The sequence below is a fragment of the Gracilinanus agilis genome, chromosome 2 (assembly GCF_016433145.1).
Source record: "Gracilinanus agilis isolate LMUSP501 chromosome 2, AgileGrace, whole genome shotgun sequence".
NCBI lineage: Eukaryota > Metazoa > Chordata > Mammalia > Didelphimorphia > Didelphidae > Gracilinanus > Gracilinanus agilis.
In genome coordinates this window covers 596,859,067-596,882,495 of record NC_058131.1, presented here as the reverse complement: position 1 = coordinate 596,882,495, position 23,429 = coordinate 596,859,067, and the positions used below count along the sequence as shown (strand labels likewise).

The following is a 23,429-nucleotide window of genomic DNA, read 5'->3' as shown; positions in this document are numbered from 1 at the left end:
TCGTTATTTGTGCCTTTGTGTGTGTGTGTGTGTGTGTGTGTGTGTGTATTTGTCTTTTCTTCTTTTTTACCCTGCAAGCCCAAGAGGGCAGAGTTCATGCCTTAGTCTTCTTTGCATGCCCTTCTGCCCTTAGCACAGTAAATGTGCCATAAATCTTGGTTGGGATGCAATGATTGATCACCATGAAAAATTCATCAACCTTTTCTTACAGCAGCTTCCACTGGACAAAGACAGAGGCCTGAAGGGACTGGGGGAGGAAGGGTAGTTATTTGTGATTAAGATTGGAAAGAAGATAAAATCCTTCCTCTGACCTGTCACAGGTTGTGGATATTATGGTGACTGGGGTTGAGGGAGGTAAGGGCAAAAGCAGAAAGAGTATAAACCAGAGGCAACTCACTTCATAAACTACATGACCTTTTGAAAAGTGTAATATTCAGAGGTCTTTATTAAAATTACTTAATGTCCTGAAATATGCACCGCAAAGAGCTTTAATTTAGAGGTGTGAAACCAGAAAGTGATGCCACTGGGCATAAAAAAGTTATTCAATATTTTAGCTCAGGAAGGAGTGAAACAGAAGTTAGCAATGGCAGTTACAATGGGTATATGCTGAAAATTATGGGATGACCCAAGCTCTCTGCCTCACCCACATGCAAGTTTACCTTTGGCTAAGATGTTTTAAATTCAGGGGAGAAGCAGAGTTCATAATGTTTCTTCCAAATGTTTATGGGGATAGAGGTAATAAGTAGTTACTGAAGTTTATTGAATGCAGGGACAAAGGGAGTTGATATGGTCAGATCTACATTTTTGGACAATCACTATGAACTGACCATATCAACTTATTACCTCCATCACTTTCTCACTCCCCCACTAATCTTTACCTGTAGAGGATGGATTAGAGAGGGAAAGAGTTGGAACAGGGAGAGCAATCAGCAGGCTACCACAATAGTCCAGATGTGAGAAGATAAGGGTTTGCCCCAGAGTGGTAGTAGTTAAGGGACAAGGAATGTATATACACACATACATATATATGTATATATATATATACACATATATATATTACATGTATATAAACAGATATGTATATATGTATATGAGAGGTGTTCTAGAGGGAAAGATTAACAGGATGTAACAATAGATTGGTTTGGTTGGGGTGGGAAATAAGAGAAAGTGAAGGATCAAAGAGGATACTGGTTGTGAGCCTGGGTGACTGTTAGGATGGATGATGGTATCTTCTATAGAAAAAGGAATGTTTTGGAAAGTAGTACTCTCCTACCTGACTTGCCAGATGTAATATGGGGATTTGTAGGATGTAATAAAGGAATCTACAGGATGTAATATGAGACTGAAGCTAGGAGTAATAGCTGGTAGGAATAGGGAATAAGGCAAGGCAAGGGACCCAAGGCTGGAGGTAATCAAGGGAATAGACTAGGTAGTAGGGAAATTAAGGCAATATGGTGGATAAGGAAGGTACAATGATGAAGGTTGATAGTTGAGGTGGTAGGAGAAATAAGGGAATGTCTGAGTTTAGGGAGTATAACACTGAGGTAACAAGGGTTGCAAGGGAGAGGATGAGTTAATCTATGGCAGTCAATAGCAGCAGAGAAACACAGATTGGATACTCAGGTTAGAGACAAAACACTGAAGGGAAATAGACTGAGCCCTTCAAGTAAAAGGACCTTTACAGAGCCAGGTTAGAGCCAGCCACGACAGCTTGAAACTGACTTGAGGCTTTAGTCAGTTTCACAGGAAGGGACTAGAAGGAAATGTTGAAGTTACACTTCCTTCAAAATGGATACCCTCAGCTTCCCTCAAACTCCAGAGAGTATGTTATCCCTCTCTCTCTTCTCCCTCTCTTATTAATCAACTAAAGAAGTAGCCAAACGGGTTTGATTAAATACAAACAGGGTTTATTGTCTTCTAGGATAGATTGGCAGGGTAGAGGATACAAGGTAGCCCTAACAGTCGCTTAGAGAAACTTCAGGTGGGGGAAGGGAGGCAGGAACGTGAGACTGAGAAAGGATCTGCCTTAACTCAGCTCTCAGGTGGTTTGTAATCAATGGGGTTAGGAAAGTTGGATACAATGATTCAATAGGTAAATTGTTGCAAGGGTAAGGCCTATTTGGTTATTTAAAATATCAAGTTTAAACTAACACTCCGAACTACCCTCCTTTCAAACCCTCATAGGAATTCAGGCAGGGTAAATGAAGGTGGGAATAAAGTAGGGTAGGGAGATTCAAAGGAATTAGCTAAATTAACAAATCTCAAAAGAAATTTGCAAAATATAGGCCAGGTTTCAATCTAAAGAAGGAGCTCAGATGGACCCTGGTTCTCTCCACGAGTTCCCAAGACCAACTGACTCTTTCCCAAGATTCGAAACTCCTTAACTGACAGAAGAATTCTGCAAATCAGTTATGCCCCCTCTCTTCACCACAGATGTCCAATAAGCAATTGAAGAGACAAGTCTAGATGTTGAGTTATATTAGGGCTGGATTAAGTTGATCTGAGAATCAACATTAAGATGATAATTGAATATGTGAAAGCTGAAAAGATCACCAATTGATATAATATAGAGAGGGAGAAGAGAAGAGGACCCAGGGCAGAGTCCTATGGATCATCCACTACTCCCTGGCATAACCTGGAAGAAGATCCAGCAAAGAACACTGAAAATGGATGGTCATAGAGACAGAAGTAAAACCAAGTAGAAGTATTATTGTGGAATCCTAAAGAGAGGGGAATATCAAGAAAAAGGTGATCAAAAGGATACAGAAAGGTCAAAACCTATGAGAATTAGGGGCAGGCCATTAAATTTGGTATTTAATAGATAATTCATATCTTTGTTAAGAGAAGTTTCAGTTGAATAATAAGGTCAGACTCCAGACTGTAGCAAGTTAAGAAGACAATAAGTGAAAAGGAAGAGAAGGCATTATTTCTAGTGACCTTTTTCTTGGAAGTTAGCAACAAAAAGGAGAGCTATAGAACAATAGCTAAAGGGATGCATAGATCAAGTGAAGGATTTTTGAGGTTGGGAGAAACATAGGTATGTTGTAAGCAGTGAAAAAGTAGCCATTAGATAGAGACTGAAGATATAAAGGAATGATAATCATAGAGGCAGAAATCTGCTGAGTCACTTATTCATGGAAGAGGGTTTGCCTTGATGAGAAGAGGCATTTCATTGGTGAAAAAGGAAAGTGCAGCAGAAAACATTTGAGTAATATGAGAGGAAGAGGAAGTCAGAGCAGGAAGGCCTTGGCAAATTGTCTTAATTCTTTTTTCTTTTTTTTTTTAAACCCTTGTACTTCGGTGTATTGTCTCATAGGTGGAAGATTGGTAAGGGTGGGCAATGGGGGTCAAGTGACTTGCCCAGGGTCACACAGCTGGGAAGTGGCTGAGGCTGGGTTTGAACCTGTCTTAATTTTTTAAGCAAAATGTGAGGCAAAGTCCTCAGTTAAGAGGAACTCAGTTTGAATCCTAGCTTTGCCACTTACTGCCTGTATAACCTTGGATCAATCACTTTATCTTTCTGATCTTCAATTTCTTCATCTGTAAAATTTGGTAGCAGATTAGATGACAAATTGGATTACAATTTGTAAAATGTGTTAAACTTGGGTTTCCTTTTGTATAGTGATTGAAAAATGGCTCTAATGATCCCTTTCTAACTCAGATTCCAATATTGCATGACTTGATATCTTCTAAGATTCTTTTTAGCTCAATACCTATAATTCTATAGCATTCTATAATTCTAAATATACTGCTTTTCTGCTTTTCACCACTATTATGCCTATCCAATCCATACTTTCCCATGAAGGGACTTCATAGGAGCTTTCAAATACATATGACTCACTGTCTCCACTTCTGTGATAGAACACATAAGTCAGTCAAAAGAGTTAGCTGTGTCATCAGATGGCAAAAAGAGCTCAGTGATGTATTACCATTATTACTACTGCATCTCCATGATGCTAATCTCTTGGCCACTCAAAGAATTTACTGATTTCTCCCCAAATTCAGAAAAGAAAGCTCTTACTTCCAAGTATTAATAGTATACAAATAGCAGGAGTTGTCTTTGGAGGGGGTGGAAGAGTGGAGGAAGTCTCCTTTTGATTATAATTTTCTGGATGTTAGCATAGTAAGTTTAAATGAATGAGAAATTAAATCCTAAGATTTAAATGATGTTTCTGAACAATATCCCTTGAAAAGAAACATTAACATTATGAGAACAGGAACTTGCTGTCCCATAGGTGCAAGGCAAGTGAATTTTATTCAAAGGACCCCCAAAATAATTAGGAAATAACAACAACAACAACAATAATAATAATAACAAAAGTAGCATCACCTTTGAACTCCACATTTACGTTCCAACATGGGCTGGGAAGCGGGCGGTGAGTGGTGACCCCAGAAATCTGGAAATGCTAACACCTTGAAGCCTGGCACAGATTTGGTTCCTTTAGCTTTGGTTATATAAGTATAGGGATTGTGGAAGGGCACATCCATGGAATACCTCTCCAGAAGCTTAGACATAGTTTCTGAGGTTTCATCAGCTCTGATAGAGCTGGAAAGGAAAGTATTCTCAGATAGATAGGAACATGCTTCTGTATCCAAGGTAGACTCTTTGAAGGATGCCTGGGAATTTAGTTTTTCCCTCCTGGAGAAATTTTCTTCCTGATCATTTGATGCTAAATATGGGTCTAATTTGCCAGGAATCTTCTCCTCATAAACTAGATCTCCAGTGGACTTCATAATTTTCATCTGTTTCAAAGGAGGGTCCTGGAAATTTGTGTCCTCTCTTTCTAGTCCCTGGGGACTTTCATCACCCTTTTGGCAATGCCCCTTTGAGTAAGTTGGAATAGGAATGTGGCAATAGTTGGGGTACTGATGGATTCCTCTGACCTCTTCAGATCTCATCTCATCTCCAGACTTGAACTCAAGTTCCTTCAGATTTAAATAAAGAAGAGTCTATGTCATTATTTCTTATTATAGAAGTGTTTAACACAGCAGATAGAAGACTGGGCTTGGAATCAGAATCAATGAACATATATTTATTAAGTATTCACTATTTACCATGTGCTTTAATAAGCACTAGTAATATAAAGAAAAGCAAGAACAGCCCCTGCTCTTAAATAGCTTACATTCTGGCTTTGAAGACAACAAGGCTATTTATATAATTATATTACATGTGCATTTACATACACATATAAATAAATACATATATCATAACTTCAATGTAATTTTAAAGGGAAAGAATGGCTTGAGTTCAAGTCCCACCTCTCCCACATAATATCCACATGACCCTGAACAACTTATTTAACCTCCAAGTAATCCCTAAAGACTTCTCTAGTGAGTCACAGATGAAATGAATCTTTATTTTTGGGAGACATTCTCCAATTACAGCTCAAGATAGAAGAGGCCTCAGAGGTTTTCTTTTCCAGCTCTGCCTACAAACCCTTCCACCACCACCACTACCACCACTTTGAAGGCTTCAAATTCACAGATTCTTTACATATCCTCATATAAGGAAATTCTTCAAAGAAAAAGAAGAATTCAGATCATTAACAATTCATTATCATTCACCATCTTCAGGGTATTAAAGAGGGCAGAGATTTTTTGAAAAGTTTTGGGGAAATAATGAGATGGTTCAAAACAAAGTATTTCACTTTGTTTCAACTCTTATTCTAGCCAATCAACAGGTACTTTTAAAAGCTTTGTCAAATGAGTAAAAAAAGTGAAATATATTAAAACCTGAGTATCTGGAGGGAACTTAATTAACTCTTAAGTTCTGGATTAAATTAACGAATAAAATGAGGATATTTAAAGGATCATTATGTGACTAAGAATAGAAAAAAACATATTCTTTGATATTTAATTAAGGGGAAAGTAGCCTATAGTAAGATAGGTAGAGATTTCTGCTTTAATATATCACAAAGCTATGCCTATTTCATTCCTAATTGTATCCAATACCAACCATGCTCCAAAGTATATTGCTGCTTTAGTGGTCCCTATGTGAAAAAAGGTATGATCTCTAGGGGTTTTATAAGTGACTGTGATAGTTAATATATCTAAACAAATTTCCATAAAATCTTTAATAATTTCAGGGAATGAATTAAATTCTTGAGTAGGGAGCATTCTTCCATCCAGTCAGAAATGTTAGCAACAACTGCAATTCCACGTACTGGCCACAGTAGGTTAAGGGAGAGATGGAAAGATTCCATGCTATGCTACTTTCTGTCATTAAATTACCTACTAAGCATTGATAAAAATTGAAGGACAGTGATGGGCATCCATAATCATGATGGAACTTTATAGATGGACTTGTAAAATACTTCAACTACTGCCATGCATTATTGATAATAATCCCTCAAGACTCTTCCAGAAAAAATAAATATATAAGGATCCTCAAGGAAAGACCCAAGTTGAGTGGATGTTTTACCCAGAACAAACTGTTGTAATTTGATACATAATATTTAGACTTCTTACACTATAAATGATCACTTTGTATTGCCAGTGCCTAAAGGAATTGTGGGATACTATTTCGGTTCTCTGGATGGAACAGTTCTCTCTACACAAGAATTTAATTTATTCCCTTAAATTTTTAGAGATTTTATAGAAATTAGTTTAGATATATTAACTACCACAGTCAGTTTTAACTACTCTAGGAATAATATGTCTTTTCTTACATAGTGACCACTAAAGCAGCACTATAGTTTGGGGAAGGTTTGAAATTAGAGAAAATTAGGAATGAAGTAGGGGTAGTAGTTAAAACAAATCTCTTCCTACATAACTACAGGCTACCTTTTTTTTATAATTAAGGAAGAAGAGAAGGGCTTTCATATTTGTAATCTATCCATCCTTTTAAACTAATCTTTCTAGAATTCCCACTTGTCAGTAAGATGCAAGGGAGGCCAGAAACACATTGCTAATGAAGATCAAAAATCCTTATTTGGAACCTCTGTTTGGCCTCTAATGCTCCCTATGTTGTGATACAGATCACAGATATGCAACAAAACAGTAAGTAATGCCTCTCCTAACCCACCCACCCACAACACAGACATAACCATACCTGAAAATTATGGGAGAGTTCAAGACACATTGCCTCATACTGTTTCAGCTCCTCTTCTGTCCAGGCAAGCTCTGGTTTTGAGGTTAGTTTTTTTACATCTGTTTCCAAGTCATCATCCTTTAAGAGTACAATCAAGAAGACCTCTGGTATAGATACTAGAATAAACTGTGCAAGTACTCTTGACAACTGCAAAATTCTAGTGCTGGAAAGTATAATAGTATATCTAGTTCCTACTTTCCAACCCTTGTACAATCATAGCTAAATAATTCCAGTCTGCCAACTATCAAACCTGATTTTTTAATGATCCAAGGAGTACTTGACCACTTCACTCAACAATCCATTTTAGAGTTTAATAATCCTCATCATAAAGACATTCTGACTTAAAGGTGAAGAATGGCAGTTACTTTTATATTTATTATCTATTCACATATTCAAAGGTTTATTAAGTCAATCCTTGGCATCTTCTTTATGATCCTAAATCTTGCATATTCTGTCATAGATGTTTCATCTCCAAACCTTAAATTATGTTGGCAACTAACACCAGAACCCTTTTTATGCTCCCAATAAGTTCAAATTTCCCATAACATATTTAATTGAAGATGGGAAGGAAAACAATAACTTAGGTGAAGAATATGAGTGCTTGGTTAATTGAAAAGGAAAAAAAAAGAAAATCTTTCTCAATAGGTGCAGAAGTTACTGGAAGAAAGGAGAGAATTTTGTATTCAAAATTTTAATATATGAATGATAAAAATAAAATAAATAAAGGAATGGGGAAAATAAATAATACTCCAAAAAATAAAAAAAGGGAAAGGAAAAAAGAGGAAAAAAAGCAAATCATTGTCTAATAACACATACTCCAAAATCTAAGAAATAGGCAAAACAAATATTTTGGGGTAAGGCCAGAGATCAGTATCTTCTATCTTTTCCCTATCTCCTCTCTCTTTCTAACTAATTTAACTACTTTTTTCTTTTTTGCTAAGGATCTTGTTTAGAGGACCTTGAGATATTTTTTTAAAGAGAGAGAAGAATGAAGGGAGGGAGTTCAGAAGGGAGAAGAGACTAAAGGGGAAAAAAAGAGGAAAGGAGGGATGGAGGGAAGAAGGAAGGAAGGAAGGAAGGAAGGAAGGAAGGAAGGAAGGAAGGAAGGAAGGAAGGAAGGAAACATTTGTTAAGTACTAAATATGTGCCAGACACTCTCCTGAGTTCTTTATAAATATTATCTCATTTGATCCTTACAACACTGAGAGGTAGTTGCTATTATTTTCCTCTTTTACAGTTAATAAAATTGAGGTAGACAGAGAGTAAGGGACCTATCATGTGTCACAAAACTAGTTGAGTGTTTTAATTCATTTCTTCTTGACTTCAACCCCAGTATTCTATCCACACTGTCACCTATCTGCCTCCTATAACATAATCTATTCTCCCATGTTGATGATCATTTATTGAGGAAAGATCTCTCTCTTCATAATGGGGGAAAAAAAGCATATCATTGGTAAGAATTGGAGAGAAATAGTCAGATTGACACAAAATTTCGTTGGACTCCTATCAGAGTGACCCTAAACAATAAAGAATAGACTCCAGAAAGGAGAATGAAATATATTGATCAATTCTAGGAAAGTTAGCTGTTCAAATAAAGGAGAAGAAAATAAAATTTAAAAGCCTGGAGAATGTGATGCTTTAGAGCCTCTGTGTGAAGGCCCAAGTGGCTGGTTAGGCAAATCCTTTTTGCCCAGAAGAGGGAGAATACAAATAGAAACAAAGTGACTGATGAGCATCCTTGAGCCCCCAAATCCTGTGTTTAGCCCAAGCTGACCTATCCAATGTTAAAGCATTTTTAAGATGCCTTGGTCTTCTTTATTTGATTAATACAAAACTTTGCAACCTCTAGGGCCTGGGGACTCTACAGTGACAAATCTGGATGCAGTTATATGAATAGCCTAATTTTCCTAGATCAAGATATGCACTTCACGGGTGGTGATTAAGTGGACCAAAGTTACATCTTAAATTTTTATTTTTCAGTCATTTTTATTTTCAGTTCCAAGTCATCTCCCTGCATCTCCCTCCATTTCCTCATTAAGAAGGCAAGAAAAACAGAACAAAAGGGGAAATGAACTATTTGTTAAAAAAAATAGCTGCTCTTTTTGTGATGACAAAGAAATTTGAAACTGAATGGAGGTCCATCATTAGGTGAATGACTGAAAGAGTCATGGCATACTATTATAATGGATACTATTGTTCTATAAGAAATGATGAAGAGGACAATTTTAGAAAGACCTGGAAAGACCTACATGAACTAATGCAAAATGAAGTGAGTAGAACCAGGAAACACTGTATCCAGTAAAAAACATTATACAATGATCAACTGTGAATGACTTAGCTATTCTCAACAATGCGATGCTCCAAGATTTTGGATCCAAAGTTCCAAAGAACCTGTGATGAAAAATGCTATCTTCCTCCGGGGAAAGAACTGATGGAGTCTGAATGCAGATTGACATACTATTTTTCCCTTTATTTTCTTCATATTTTTTATGTAACTTCTTCTACAGCATAACCAATGTGGAAATATGCTTTGCATGATCACACAAGTATAAGCTAGGTCAAAATGTTAATAATCTAAGGGAAAAGGCGAGAGAGATAGGGAAAGAGTTCAGAATTCAAAATTTTAGAAAGTTAATGTTAAAATTACTTTTACATGTAACTGGAAAAAATACAATATTATATTATTTTTCTTGTCCATTTTATGCATAGTCTTACAAAAAACAAATTCCTGAATTAGCCATGTTGGAAACAAAAGAAGGAAGAAAATATGCCTCAACTTACACTTAATTCATTAGCTCTGGAGGTTTTTTCATAGAGGTAGACAGCTTGTTTACTCATGAATCTTCTGGAATTGTGGTTGGTCAGTATTGTAACTAAATTCTTATATCCTTTCATATATAAATGAATATATATCTTCATATTTTGTGTGCTTTTTATAAGCATTATAGTTGAAGCCCTAAACTCAGCATGAAGATTTTCCCATATTCCTTGAAATATCAAACCCAACTTTTATAGTCCAAAAGTAGATATTTAATTGACCCAAAAAGCTGATGTATAATATTGAAAAAAATAAATTTTATGTATTATTTTAAGGTTTCCAAAGCACTTTGAACATTATCCGAGATGATTAGGTCAATATTAGTTAGTTAGTTTCAATTTTAGGAAATATATTGTGGAGGTACAAAGAGTTAAAAATTGAAGGTGAAAGCAGCTGGTAATATTTCCTTGTGAAAGGAAGTTTAGGATCAACCCGCATTTCTGAATAAATCCATAAGAGGCAGTTTTATATGAAATGAAAAAACAGATTTTCCTAAAATAAAGAATTTGAAACAATTTTGTAAATGACAATTGTCAATAAAGAATTGGCTCAAAGCCATGCCTACCTAGGTATGCCTATCTCAGCTAATAATGTCTTGACATTCATGGCTAACCTTGACACTAAACTGAACCTTCTATCACATATACACATTCAGAGAGGACAAATAAGAGAAAAGAAAAGGGATAGTTCTGACTCCCTGACAAACCTGTTCAATTTCTGTCCATACCTCTGTTTCTTTAGGATCTTGGTTTCTAACATGTTATATATACCAAATGCACTCAATCACATCCCTTAAACCATGTGTATGTACCTTTTGAGGGCATCCCTTGACTTTCCATTTTCAAAGCACTACATAAATATGGGCTATTTATCCTTCCCAAAGAAGACAGATCAAAATGTTTTCCAAGGGATATGCAAGCAAAGGCACAAAGAAGCCACATTAAGAGCCTGGTTTCAATGCTATGATCATATATAAGATTTTCTTGACTCTTCGTCTGGTAGTACATGTTTTTTACAGTTAGCTACAAAAAGGTGAGGTTTGGTTCCATGGAGAAAAATCTAGTCTTTTGGGTCCACTGTCCTACCTGGATGTGGTAAGGGTACTCCAACCCAGAATCAATGTAGCTCTGATTTCTGGCATTCTTTCATTCATTCATCAAACAGATTAATAATCTTCTATGTGCCAAAAAACCATCTAAGTCACTGAGGGAGAAACAAAGTAAAATAAAAAGTTATAATTTCTGGCCTCATGAAGCTTACAATTTAATCAGGGGTTATGACACATGAGGCAACCCCAAAACTTCCATTCTTTCATTTCTCTGGTGGTCATGCTCCTGCATAGAAATCTCATCTGCTATTTTTCTTGGTGTGTTTTGATGAATAGCTTTTAGTCCCTGCACCAATTTGTCTTGTGCTTATTTCCCAGCTGGGTCTTGTTTATTTTTTTGTTTCCCCTGCAGTTATCTGCAAAGCAGGAACTCACGATACCATCTGAAACACCCATGATGCAGGATGCAGCCATGCATTGATGCACTGCTTGTCCCTCCGCATCAGATACAAGAGGGGAATGACACCCATTGTCAAGCATTCAGTTACTGGAGAGAAAGCAGGAGGCAAGGGGGGAGGGGAGTGGCATTGATGAATAGCTGCTGCAGCCCAGTATTATTCAAATAATTCAGCACATACTCCATTGGCACGCACCGCCAAGCCACAGTAAAGAACCAATTTGCTCCTGATGACTTCAGAAATGATTCTATTTATCAACAAAACTCTGAGAATACAGGGGTGTCAATAGCAGTTTAAACCTAGTGTAGTCTCACAGAAGCGTTCCTCTAAATGTCTGCCACAAGTGTTAGCCAGGTGAGTGATGGTTATGATACATTTATAGAGAACTTATGGAAAAGTTCCTTGAAAAGATTTTCATCAGATTTTCTCCCTCAAGAATTTCATGAGGCAGCACTTGCTTCATTTCTTCATTTTGTAGATGATAACATTAAGGCAGATTGAAAGGAGGGGACTTGCCTAAGTCCATTCCCTCAGTTGGAAATTTAAACACGAATGTGCCTTACAATTGCAGAATTCTCAAATCTAGAGTCCAGCACACTCTGGAATAATAGAGGGTAGATAAAGAAGCAGAATTGAATATTTAAGAAAAATGGATGATGTTAGAAAAGGGTGATGCTGAGTGCTAAGTTGATTTCACCTCTGTCTTCTTAGCCTAAATTTTGAATACATTCGTTTAATGTGCAACATGTTAAATGTTAGCTTAAGTAGTTAACTATTTTAAAACTAAATGTTAATAAAAATTAGTTTAAAAATATGCTGTACTGATCAAGAGCTCATGGGCAGTGATGGTGGTGGCAGCAGTGGCTTTCGAGCCCATGGACCCTCAGTGACTGAGTTGGGAAATTTTTAAGAGATCAGGCCAAGATGGTGAAGTAAGAAACATTTGAAGCTTGCCAACCACCTTCCAAATGACCACAGAAGAACAAAAATGCCTCAAAACAAATATTGGAACAGAAAAACCAAAAGAAGGTGAACCAGTGCTCCAATCCAAAACAATGTGGAGAGAAAGTAATGTGGAGAGGACTCATCTCACCAGATTATGAGGAGAGTAGGGAACAAGCCTCAGTAGAACTCAGATGCAATACAGCACAAGCAGCAAGGGAAAGAGTACAGTCACCTAGGTCCAACCTCAGCAGGATAAGATCAGAAACCAACAAAATACAAAACAAGCATCAGTGAGAGGAAATTGGCCCTGCATAGTCCATCTGGAACAGAGACCAGGTGAGACCCAGTGTAGGCAGCAGTGGGTGGAACTCAGTTTAACAAGGTCCAGCTTTGACAGGATTAGGAAGACCCCAACTCCAACCAGCTGAAATGAATAGCTGCAAACCTCTACATAGCAGTACAACTAAGCTGCCTCCACAGAGTGCTGAATCTGAGATCAAGACAGACAAGCCGAGGTCAGGAACAGTACAAGTATGGCACAGTACTACCTCCACTCTAGGAATCAAGCTAAGCTTCAACATACAGACAAAATTCAAGGGAAAAAATAACCCCAAAATGAACAAAAGTTAGAGAGAAAGCCTGATGCTGGAAAATTAGTTTGACAAGAGAGATGACCAAAATACAAGCTCAGAAGAGGACAGCAATACAAAAACAAAAACACATGAAGCCTCAAAAGGAAAGGTGAAAGGAACCAAGCCTGAAATGTACTCCTGGAATAATTTTAAGAAAGGATAGGAAAAAAATAAAAAGAACCTTAGAAGAAAAATTAGAAAAGAAAATAATAGAAAAATAAATAACTTAGAATACAAGTTTGCTGAGGAAAAGTTTCTTAAAAATGAAATACAAGACCTTAAAAGGAAAATAATCCTTTAAGAAAGGAAATATAAAGCCTCAAAGAAGAAAATGGTTCCTTAAAAATTAGAACAGGACAAATGGAAGTTAATGATTTCATAAGACAGCAGGAAATAATAAAACATATTCAGAAGGATGAAAAAATAAAATAACACTTAAAATCTCTCACTGGAAAAACACCTGACCTGGAAAGTACAAGAGAGATTATCTAAGTATGATTGGTTTCCTTAAAAGCTAAGATCAAAAAAGGACCTTGAAAATATGCTGAAAGAAACTGTAAGGGAAACTTGTCTACATATTCTTTAACAAGATGGGAAAATAAAAATTAAAATAATTCACGCATCATCTCCTGAAAGAAATCGCATATTAAAAAATCTAGGACCATTATAGCCAAATCCCAGAAATCCCAAGCCAAAGAAAAAAATAATATAAGCAGGCAGGAAAGAATGATTCAAACAACTAGGATGACACAGGACCTACCAGCTTCTACATTAAAGGACTAGAAAATATGAATTATGAATTCCACAAGACAAAGGATCTAGGCCTACAATCAAAAATCACCTTCCTAGAGAAACTGAGAAAAATACACCAGGGGAATAAATAGATATTTAGTGAAGTTGAAAAATTCAAAGCATTCTTGATATAACAACCAGAGCTAAAAAGAAAATTCAATGATCAAATTCAACACTCAAAGGAAGCATAAAAAGGTAAATAGAAAAAACTCAAGTGAATCAGTGGGGTTAAACTAATCATGTCCCTACAATGAAAAATGGTAACTAGGATACTCAAGATTTCTATAGTACAAGAGATACCTAATGTACTTAATATACTTAAAGTAATCAAGGGAAACCATGAGTTTAATTGATTATGTTCCTTGCATGGGAAAGTGATGACTAGAATTCTTAAGATACTTATGGTACAAAGGATATTTAAGATACTTAATATATTTTAAACTAATCAAAGGAAACAGTGGGGTTAAAATGATTATAGTTTACTAGTATAAGGTGATAACTAAGATATCTATAATATTTGAAGTACCTAAGGGTCCTAAAGATTCTTAAGATATTGAAAACACTTAATATAAGAGTTTTATCATTATTAGGACAAGGAATAGAAGCTTCTACAGACACAAAGCAGGGAGTAAGTTAAATATGATGGGATATTTTTAAAAATAAAAAGAATTAGAAAGAGGAATACATTGGGAAAAGAGAAGAGGAAAAAAAGTTGGGAAATATTGTCTCACATGAGGAAGCATGTAAGAATCAATATAGTGAAAGGGAAGATGGGGGAGTGGGCAATGCTTAAACCCTTTCACCAAAATTGGCACAAAGTGGTAATAACATTGACACTAATTTGGGTATAAAAATCTATTGTACAACAACTGGGTGTAAAACCCTTATAGCAATTCTTTCTGAGAAGGAATTCTTTTCTCAAATATGGAGAGAACTGAGTCAAATTTATATGAATACAAAGCATCTCCCAATTGACAAATGATCAAAGGCTATGAACAGGAAATACTCAGATGAAGAAATTAAAACAATCTTTAGTCATATAAAAATGCTTTGAATCACTATTGATTAGAGAAAGCAAAATAAAACAACTCTGAGTTACTACCTCATACTCAACAGACTGGCTAGGAGGTCAAAAAAGGAAAACAATAAATGTTGGAGGAGATGTAGAAAAATCACTAGCACACTGCTGGTGAAGCTATGGAATGATAAAGCTATTTTGAAAAGGAAACTGGAATTATGCCCAAAAGACAATAAAACTGCATGTTTTTGACCCAGAAATACTACTACTAGATTTGTATCTTAAAGAGATTAAAAATTGGAGGAAAGAACCTACCTATAATACAAAAATATCTATAGCAGCTTTTTTTGTGGTGGCAAAGAACTCTAAACTGAAGGAATGTCCATCAATCAGGGAATGGATGAACAAGTTGTGGTATATACTTGTCATGGAATACTAATGTGCCATAAGAAATGACAAACAAGATGATTACAAAAAAAAATAAAATCCTTGAAACACTTATATAAAGTGAGGCAATGTGAAGTGTCTAGAAACAGGAGAATAATTGTACTCAGTAACAACGATAATGTATGATGATTGTAAATGACAACTATTATCAACAAGGCAAAGATTCAGGACAGCTCTAAGAGCTTTTTGACAAAAATTGGATATCCAACACCATAGAAGGAACAGATAGATTCTGAATGCAAATTGAAACATACCATGTTTTTTTTCTTTATTTCCTCCAATAACTTTTCTCTAGTATAGACAATGTATGTCTTCTTTTACATGATGTACATAGGAATAATTATTGTATGATAATATATACTTATATCATATTTCTTGCCTTCATAAGGAGGAGGAAAGGCTGAGAGGGAGGGAGAGAGTGTGGATTATAAAATATCAAAAAAGTAAATATTTTCAAAAAGTGTATGGACATGCAACTTGGGAAAAATTATGCCATACTAAAATATCTACCAGAAATTTTAGCCCTTGTTCTCTAGTCTGATAGAACATTGGTACCATCATATTGGATGGCTTTTGTTTTGTGACATTTCATCAGGCATTTTAAGGTATTTCAAAAATATCAATGTTGCTTAGCTTCAGCCAACAGCCCTAAGCTACCTTCTGTGATACAGCTTTTGGCTTGGATGAGCATAAAGCTGATTTTCCTTTGCAAAGACATGCCTCCTTTTGCAAGATATGAAAAGAGAATTGTTTAAACCAGAGATCAGTGTACTTACTTCCTCTTTTGTTTCTTCAGAATCTGAATCTTGGTCCTCCTCTTCCTCACCATCCTCTTCAAAATCATCTGTATCAGAAAGAAGTGACATGAGTAAATGTTATTTCTTCTCCATCTTGTCTGGATTTTGACTTTAGTAAAATGTCAGTTAACTTTACTTCTCCACATACTTAAGCAATCTGCATCCCCCATTTACATCCCAGGAACTGCACTGACCCTTATTTGAATATGCACAAATAGGTGTATAGGTGTATGCTACAACCTGAATAAAGGGCTTTGAACCAGTTATTCAACAGAGTGCAAATCCAACAGAGAAGAAAATAGCAAATTTCCACATCATTGTCTGGGAAGAGGATGTCAGGCAGGACCATCCTTTTCTCAGTATTCTTTCTGGCACTCTCACATGAAGGTTTCTATACTAACACTTATGCCAATTTGCAATGTACAATGAATCACATGTTCCTGATTCAATGCCTGGCTCTGCTTTTGTTACCTTCATGATCTTGGGTAAATCATTTTACCATTCTGGCCCTCTTTTTCCAAATGTGGAAGGGTTGAACTAAATGACTTCTAAGCTGCCCTCCAACTCTCAATCTATAAAGCTACAATTATCTTATTATTATTATTCTTAAAATCTTGGAAATATTTTAAAAATCAAACTATAAAATGTGAAAGTAGGGAGGTCCCTTTGAAGTCACTAATCCAACTTAATCATTTTATAGACAAAAAAACCCTAAATAAATCGGCAGATAGGATACAGGTAAACTTTGTCTAAAATATTCTAGTTCCCTGAAACTTGGAATAGGACCAAGAATCACTGTAATCTTTTAACAGTCAAATCAAGAATTTTCTAATATAAACAGATATATTTTTAAACTTTTAAAAGATAAGTATACACAAGTAGAAGGTGCTCTTCAAGTTACCCTTTTTGGGTGATTTACTATTACTACAAAATAGCACTTTGAGTTATCACCAGAGAAATCAGAAGGCATTTCAAAGAAGCTCAAAATTACAGTGTACAAATTCAATTTCTTGAATGTAATTGAGAAATTTATGAACTTTCTAAATGAGCAGAAAAATAATAACAAATAAGGAAAACTCAAATGGGCTTTGAATTTTGACCTAATATGTAGAAGAATATCAAATGGATTATGATCTATACCAGTGATGGAGAGGGGAAGAGCACATAGCAATGAGATAATATAACCATTACAATTCTTTAATAGTCTCAGAACTATCTTCACTTTGCCCATGGACTAAATTATAATGAACGATGAATAGAATCACTTGTTCTATCCTTCAACTCTGTCTCCCTGAATAAAAGAGAATATATAAAGTGAAAGTGCAAGAGAAATATATTACCACATGGAAAAACTTGAAAATTATCATTGTCCATTTAATTTACCTTCGTTTATAATACATGGTGGTCCAGAACTGATGCTCCCAGGAACAGAGAAGGAATAGTAGCTACTTGCTGTGGCCAAGGGCAGTGAGCATTTGGGATAGCATTTCCTCAGAATCTGAATTACTATTGAAAGGATGGCATCCATGCTTTGATTTCCCAGGTAGTTCTAGACAAAAGCAAAGTTATATTGATTAGAGAGTTGCCTATCAGTAGGGATCCAATTATTATGGAAGCATTTTGCTAAGAGTCCTGCACAGTTGAACCATAATATAAATATGGGTAATGAATTCTGTTGTATAGCCTCATCTCCATATTTTTAAAAAATTCTCTCTGTATTATTAATAAAAATATGTACTAAAAAGCTTTTTTAGTTATTAAGAGTGGGTGTTGAGAAGACCTGTACTACCTGCTCCCTTAGGGAATAAGTAGATGATCTGGTAAAAGTATTGCTTTTTTTTTTTCACCTGTCACTTGATCAAAACAGAAAAGAAAATGAGATCTAAAGATAAAATGTAAATCAGGAAGTTGAAAAAAAAAGTTTTTGTCCAAATAAATAAAATAACTTTTGTCAAAGCCTAGTGTGTTGATTCTAATGAATCTCAGTGTAGGGCAAAGAAAATTTCTTTGGCAAATTGAACAAAGGAAAGGCATTTCCCTGCATGTACACTACCAAATGATATTACTGCATTGAACTCGCTACTCCCCATATAAAACCTGAAATTTCCTGCTTCCATATCTTTCCACATATATTTCCATGCTAAATGTCTTCCCTCCATCTCTATCGAAATCTCTATCATATTTTTACTATATTAAATATTTGTTTATTTTTAAATGTTTAAAAAGTAGTTTACCATTTCACATTAAAAAATATCATTCAACATCATACTTATATCACCTCTTCTATGAACTCTTCCCTGATATTGTCTCAGTTTTCTGAATATTTGTAGCATTTGTTTATACTTCTTTGTGGCAGTTATTCTTTGCCTTCCATCATAGTTATTTGTACATTTTTCTTATCTCTTTTGGCAGACTATTAACTCCTTGAAGGTAGGGACTATGGTTTATTCAATTTATCCATTTCTAAGTATCCATGATATGCTTAGCATAGTGTTTTGTATATAATAGTTACTCAATAAGCATTGATTGAGTTGAGTTCATACCTAGTCAACTTTCAAAAAGATCAAAGCAGGGACATCTTCTTAATAATTCTTGTAATGACAACTATGGTCTACTCTATCTCCACAAAATTCAGTGGATGCACAGAAGAAATGCTTTGAATTCTAGATACTACTTCTGCTACCAAAAAGATTTTAGAATATTAAGAGGTGAGGAGTGAGTGGTGGGAAGGGAAGTGGAGAGTCAAACCACTTACAAGGCCATAATATTATATTCCAATGAAGAAAACGAGTGTAACCAAATGGAACAAACCAGATGTCCTATTTCAACAGCCTTGGGGCAAACAGCAGGAAGCTCTCTCTCTGTGGTAAATGGATCTGATGAACAATGTACTGTTATTTCTATCTTTAGGCTGGGTCCAGTATCCTCAGGTGCTAAGTAAAAAGCCATTCTATAAAATGCTTCCAGGATCTTTGCACCTGATTTCACTCAGAGTTCTCCCCTAAAAAGAAAGGGGTTCTCAAGATTCAGTTATGTTTGTCAGGATTATATGAAGCAGCCATTAGGCTGATGCCACCAGCTTCAATAATAAGAGTCTTCATGAGAGCTTTCAGGTATTCTTCTCTTTTTTAGGGAGATATTTGAGAGTTTTCCTAAACAATCATATAATAAACCTCAACGGAACTACCTGAACAGGCTATCAATTAAAGGATAATGAAATTTTCAATCAACCCAAGGACTGATGAGAGCCTGTCTAATTCAGACAAAGAATAAGGAAGTATGGCAAAACATTTGTACAATAAACAGAGCATATATACAACTATTTTAAAAAACCTTTTTTTGATGAGGATGGTAGTTATATTTTCTCTGATATGAATACCTTCCTTCAATTCAAAAAAAATTTTATTAAAGACATGCTTAACTTCTAACATATCACATATACTGACTTGGTTTGTGGTCACATTTAATTTTTTTTCTTCCTACACTGTAAGCTGCTGGAGGGTAGGATGATCATAGTTTATTGATCTTTTTCACTCCCTTCCCTACCACCTAGCCTAATGACTTGCACATTAGTAGGTACTTATTAAATATTCATTGAATGAATTTGGAACAAATGAGCCTGGAAATTACTTAGGGAAAATTTAACTACCATGAAAGTGTAAGGTAGTAATTAGTACCCAAAAGAGAACAAGTAGGTAACTGGATCAAGTTTTATTAATAATTGTATTTATCTTTAATGACATCCAACTGAAGACAACAAAGGACTGCTGCTGTTTACATTAGATATTAAGTGGATTATATCAGTTGCTAGTCAAGTATTCCAAATACTCAGTAGGTTTTTAGAAAATACCTGCTTAGGAATTAGGAAAGCAACTATAACATAATTAGAGGATTTCAGGCCAACCTTGGAGATCATCTTATAGTTGGATTATAGGATCTCAGTTTTAGGTGTGAAAGAAGCCTTGGTGGTCATCTAGTCTAACTTCATGTCATAGAAGAGGAAACTGAGGCTAAAAAAGGCTATGCTATCACAATGGCTGTGCTAAATCTATACTTCTTACACTGGAACTTGATCCTATTGTTTAGTAGACAGGCTGTTAAATGAAGTAATGAACAGTCTACCATTATTTCCATTATACTATCTACCCTCTTTTGAACAATGGCAATAATATTTGTAATCATTTATCTCAAACTATTCCTCCTTCTTTGAGTCTTCTTAGACATACATATTCAGAATGAGGGATCCTCTTTCTGACTGCTTTATTCATTCATTTATTTATTTGTCTGTTTATTTTTTTTTATTTATTCCTAATAATTCCACAGTTTAATGAAACCAAAAAGTTTCATGTTGTTTTGTATGCGTTATTGAGAAAAGGCATTGTTCTGTGTCTGTTACTCGTGGGCCCAGAATTTATTTGCATCTTTTCCATGGTTTGTCCCTGTGCTCCCACCGTTCCCATTTCAGAAGGGTTTTTTTCTATTTTTTTAAATTTTTATTTTGAATATTTTCCCATAGTTACATGTTTCATGTTCTTTCCCTCTCCCCCAAACTCCCTTAACACCCCTTAGCTGACACACAGTTCCACTGGGTTTTACATGTACCATTGATTAAGACCTAATTCCATATTATTGATAGTTGGACTAGAGTTATCATTTTGTATTTCTGACTGCTTTAAACTATTTCCTAATTTCAACTTCTACCCCTTTCTCGAAAACAATGACCCAACCATATTTTAATGGCATTTTTCTCCTTTCTTTTTTCTAGGGGCCTTACTTTAAATGATCACAAACCCATTTTTCTTAAGCTATCAAACTATCCTCCATTTTCTTTTATGACCATACCTATGATGAGGCTAAGACCTGTTGAATGTCCTTTGGATTCCAAAAGCTTGAATGAACTCTTGGGCTGCAAAAATATATCTGGTATTTTTCTTTATATTATGGTCTCTTTCAGTGATGGTGAACCTTTTAGAGATGGAATGCTGGGATCTGCCCCCACCCCACCCCTCCAGACTGAGTGCTGTGCCACCCCTCCCCAGAGACTATGTGCTGTGCCTCATCCCCTTATCCCACAGGGGAGGGAGAAAGGGCTTCGATTGGGCTGCTGGGTGGAGGGGCGGGTGAGGTAAAAAAATGACATCAGACATGGTAGAAAAGGGCAAGGGAGCAGTTCTGCCTGAGTCCCTCTGCCTTTCTAGTAACAATCTCTGATGGGGGGAGGGTGGCCAAGTGCCCACAAAGAGTTCTCTGAGTGCCATCTTTGGCACCTGTGCCTTAGGTTCACCATCACTGTTCTATTTCAATGGAGTTAAAACATGTGGCCTCCAGTAATTTCCAGATTAAAATGTAAGTGGGAAATAGTTTTTTTTTAAAATCAAAACTAGAGTAGAACCTAGAAAATGTTACTATGTGGTTTTCAATATTTGGCCTGCAGAGATCTTTATGCATGATTTGGTGACCCTAGTTTAGCTTCTATTTAATTTGACACCACTGACCTACTTTATCTTCCTAAGAATTTGCCACCTTGAAAAAATGAGGTAAGGTCATCCAGAAAGAAGGACTTTGATAACAAGAGACATACCTTGGAAACTAGAGAGAGAGATTTCTAGTATACATAAGTGACCCTTTGAACTTTTAAGTGACTCTCATGCTTGTGGCTCATTTACCATCAACAATGCCAATAATCATCACATAAATACAATTCAATTAACCAGATGGGGTCAGCACTTTTCTCTATAATGTTTGTTTTTGTAATATAATTGTCAGGCCACAGTGGCATAGGGCCATTCAATGCTTACTACATCTCGATTTCAGGAGTAGAGACATAGTCTCATTTCTACCTAGGAAGGGCATCTGTTCAAACAGAAAAATGTCATCGTCAAGAACTGAGAGGATGTCAGATGTCAGACCTATCAACCTTCATGGTGTCCTGTTTGACAGCTCTCCTATGGTGTATTATTAAACACAGGCACACATAACCCTTTAAAGCTGTCGTTTGTATTCTGTCTCTGACCTTTGATGAGATTAGTATTTTCACTTCTCACATGTGCTCCTAGAGGGAAGTTGAATAGTGTGCCATATCCTGTTTATTTTACTGAAGGTGACCCCAACGTTTATAATTTTAGGAGGTGCCTGCCAGGCTTAGGTTTCAAGCAAAATCAACCAAGACTCTGACAAATATCCAGGGAAACATCAAAATCACATATTTTCTATTAGAAAGTGCTAATGTAAAACTTTTTTCAAATTCTGTCTCTGCTATATATCATAACAAAAGTGGTGGGGATTTGTGGGTAAATTACCTTAATTGAATTCCCAGGGATCATCTCTTCATAGAATGTCTTAAAGGATGAATCTTTGCCTACCTTCTTTTGACCTTCCTTCTATCCTTTGTCCTTTCTCGACTCTAACTTTATCTCCCCCAAATTTTCTCATATGTGTATATCTCTAGATTCTGTATCTGTTTCTTTTCTTTCATCTTTGATTGTTTTCTGACAGTGAATATTGATGGCCCAACAGAATAAACAGCATGCAGCTGAACTATGCAGACCAAAGTAGCCTAGAAGCTGTTAGTCATCAGCAATAATGAAAATATTCCACAGGGGACTGGAGTAGTTTGAACACTGGGACACCACACACTAACAAAATAAAAGGTGGCCTACAAAAATTCAAAGTACTACTTCATCAAGTGAAACATAATGTAAAATATAGCATCATGTGGCAAAGGAAAATTCTGGTAGCAGTGATGATGGATAAAACAAAGAAGTGACAGCAGGCAGAGAATTATTTATGGTTTCATAGTAATATATTACTATAAAAATAAGAGTGGTTTTTTAAAAGCAGAATTCCCATAAGAGACTATGTTTAGACGATAATACTCTCTTTAGCAATTTCATGATCTTAGGTGTATACAAGCAGAAATAAAGTGAAGGAAGTGAAGGCCTCCAGAGAAGAGCAACCAAATTGATGGGGGATATGTAAAGATTGACTAACTAGGAAACCTAAGTGAAGTAAAACAATCTTTACTTCTCCTACATGTTATGTTGGGGAATATATGAATAGCAGGCTGCAAATATTTAAGGGATCCAAAAGCTACAGGTGAAGGTTTAAAACTTAGAAACAATCTTAGAGAAAATCAAATGAAGTAAAGAAATATTAAAATACAGTCGATTATAAATTTTCTCTAATGCCATCCAAAAATAGAGAAGGAATGAAGGAAAGGAGAGGAGGAAGGAAGGAAGGAATGGAAGAAGGAAGGAAAGAATGGAGGAAGGAATGGAGGAAGGAAAGAAAGAAGAAAGGAAGGAAAGAAAGAAGAAAGGAATGAAAGAAAGAAAGAGAGAAAGAGAGAAAGAGAGAAAGAGAGAAAGAGAGAAAGAGAGAAAGA

The 23,429-nt window shown here is 35.8% G+C and overlaps 1 protein-coding gene across 1 annotated transcript in view; it reads right to left on the bottom strand.

Annotated features, from left to right (window-relative positions):
* The window catches only part of AGBL1 (AGBL carboxypeptidase 1), an 832,111-nt gene that overhangs the window by 701,372 nt on the left and 107,310 nt on the right, over nt 1-23,429 (bottom strand). The window contains exons 8-11 of the mRNA XM_044660138.1: nt 17,429-17,594; nt 16,025-16,092; nt 7,052-7,168; nt 4,331-4,926 (exon numbers count right to left, since the gene is read on the bottom strand). Coding sequence (XP_044516073.1) covers nt 4,331-4,926; nt 7,052-7,168; nt 16,025-16,092; nt 17,429-17,594 — 947 coding nt within the window. The remainder of the gene's footprint in view (nt 1-4,330; nt 4,927-7,051; nt 7,169-16,024; nt 16,093-17,428; nt 17,595-23,429) is intronic.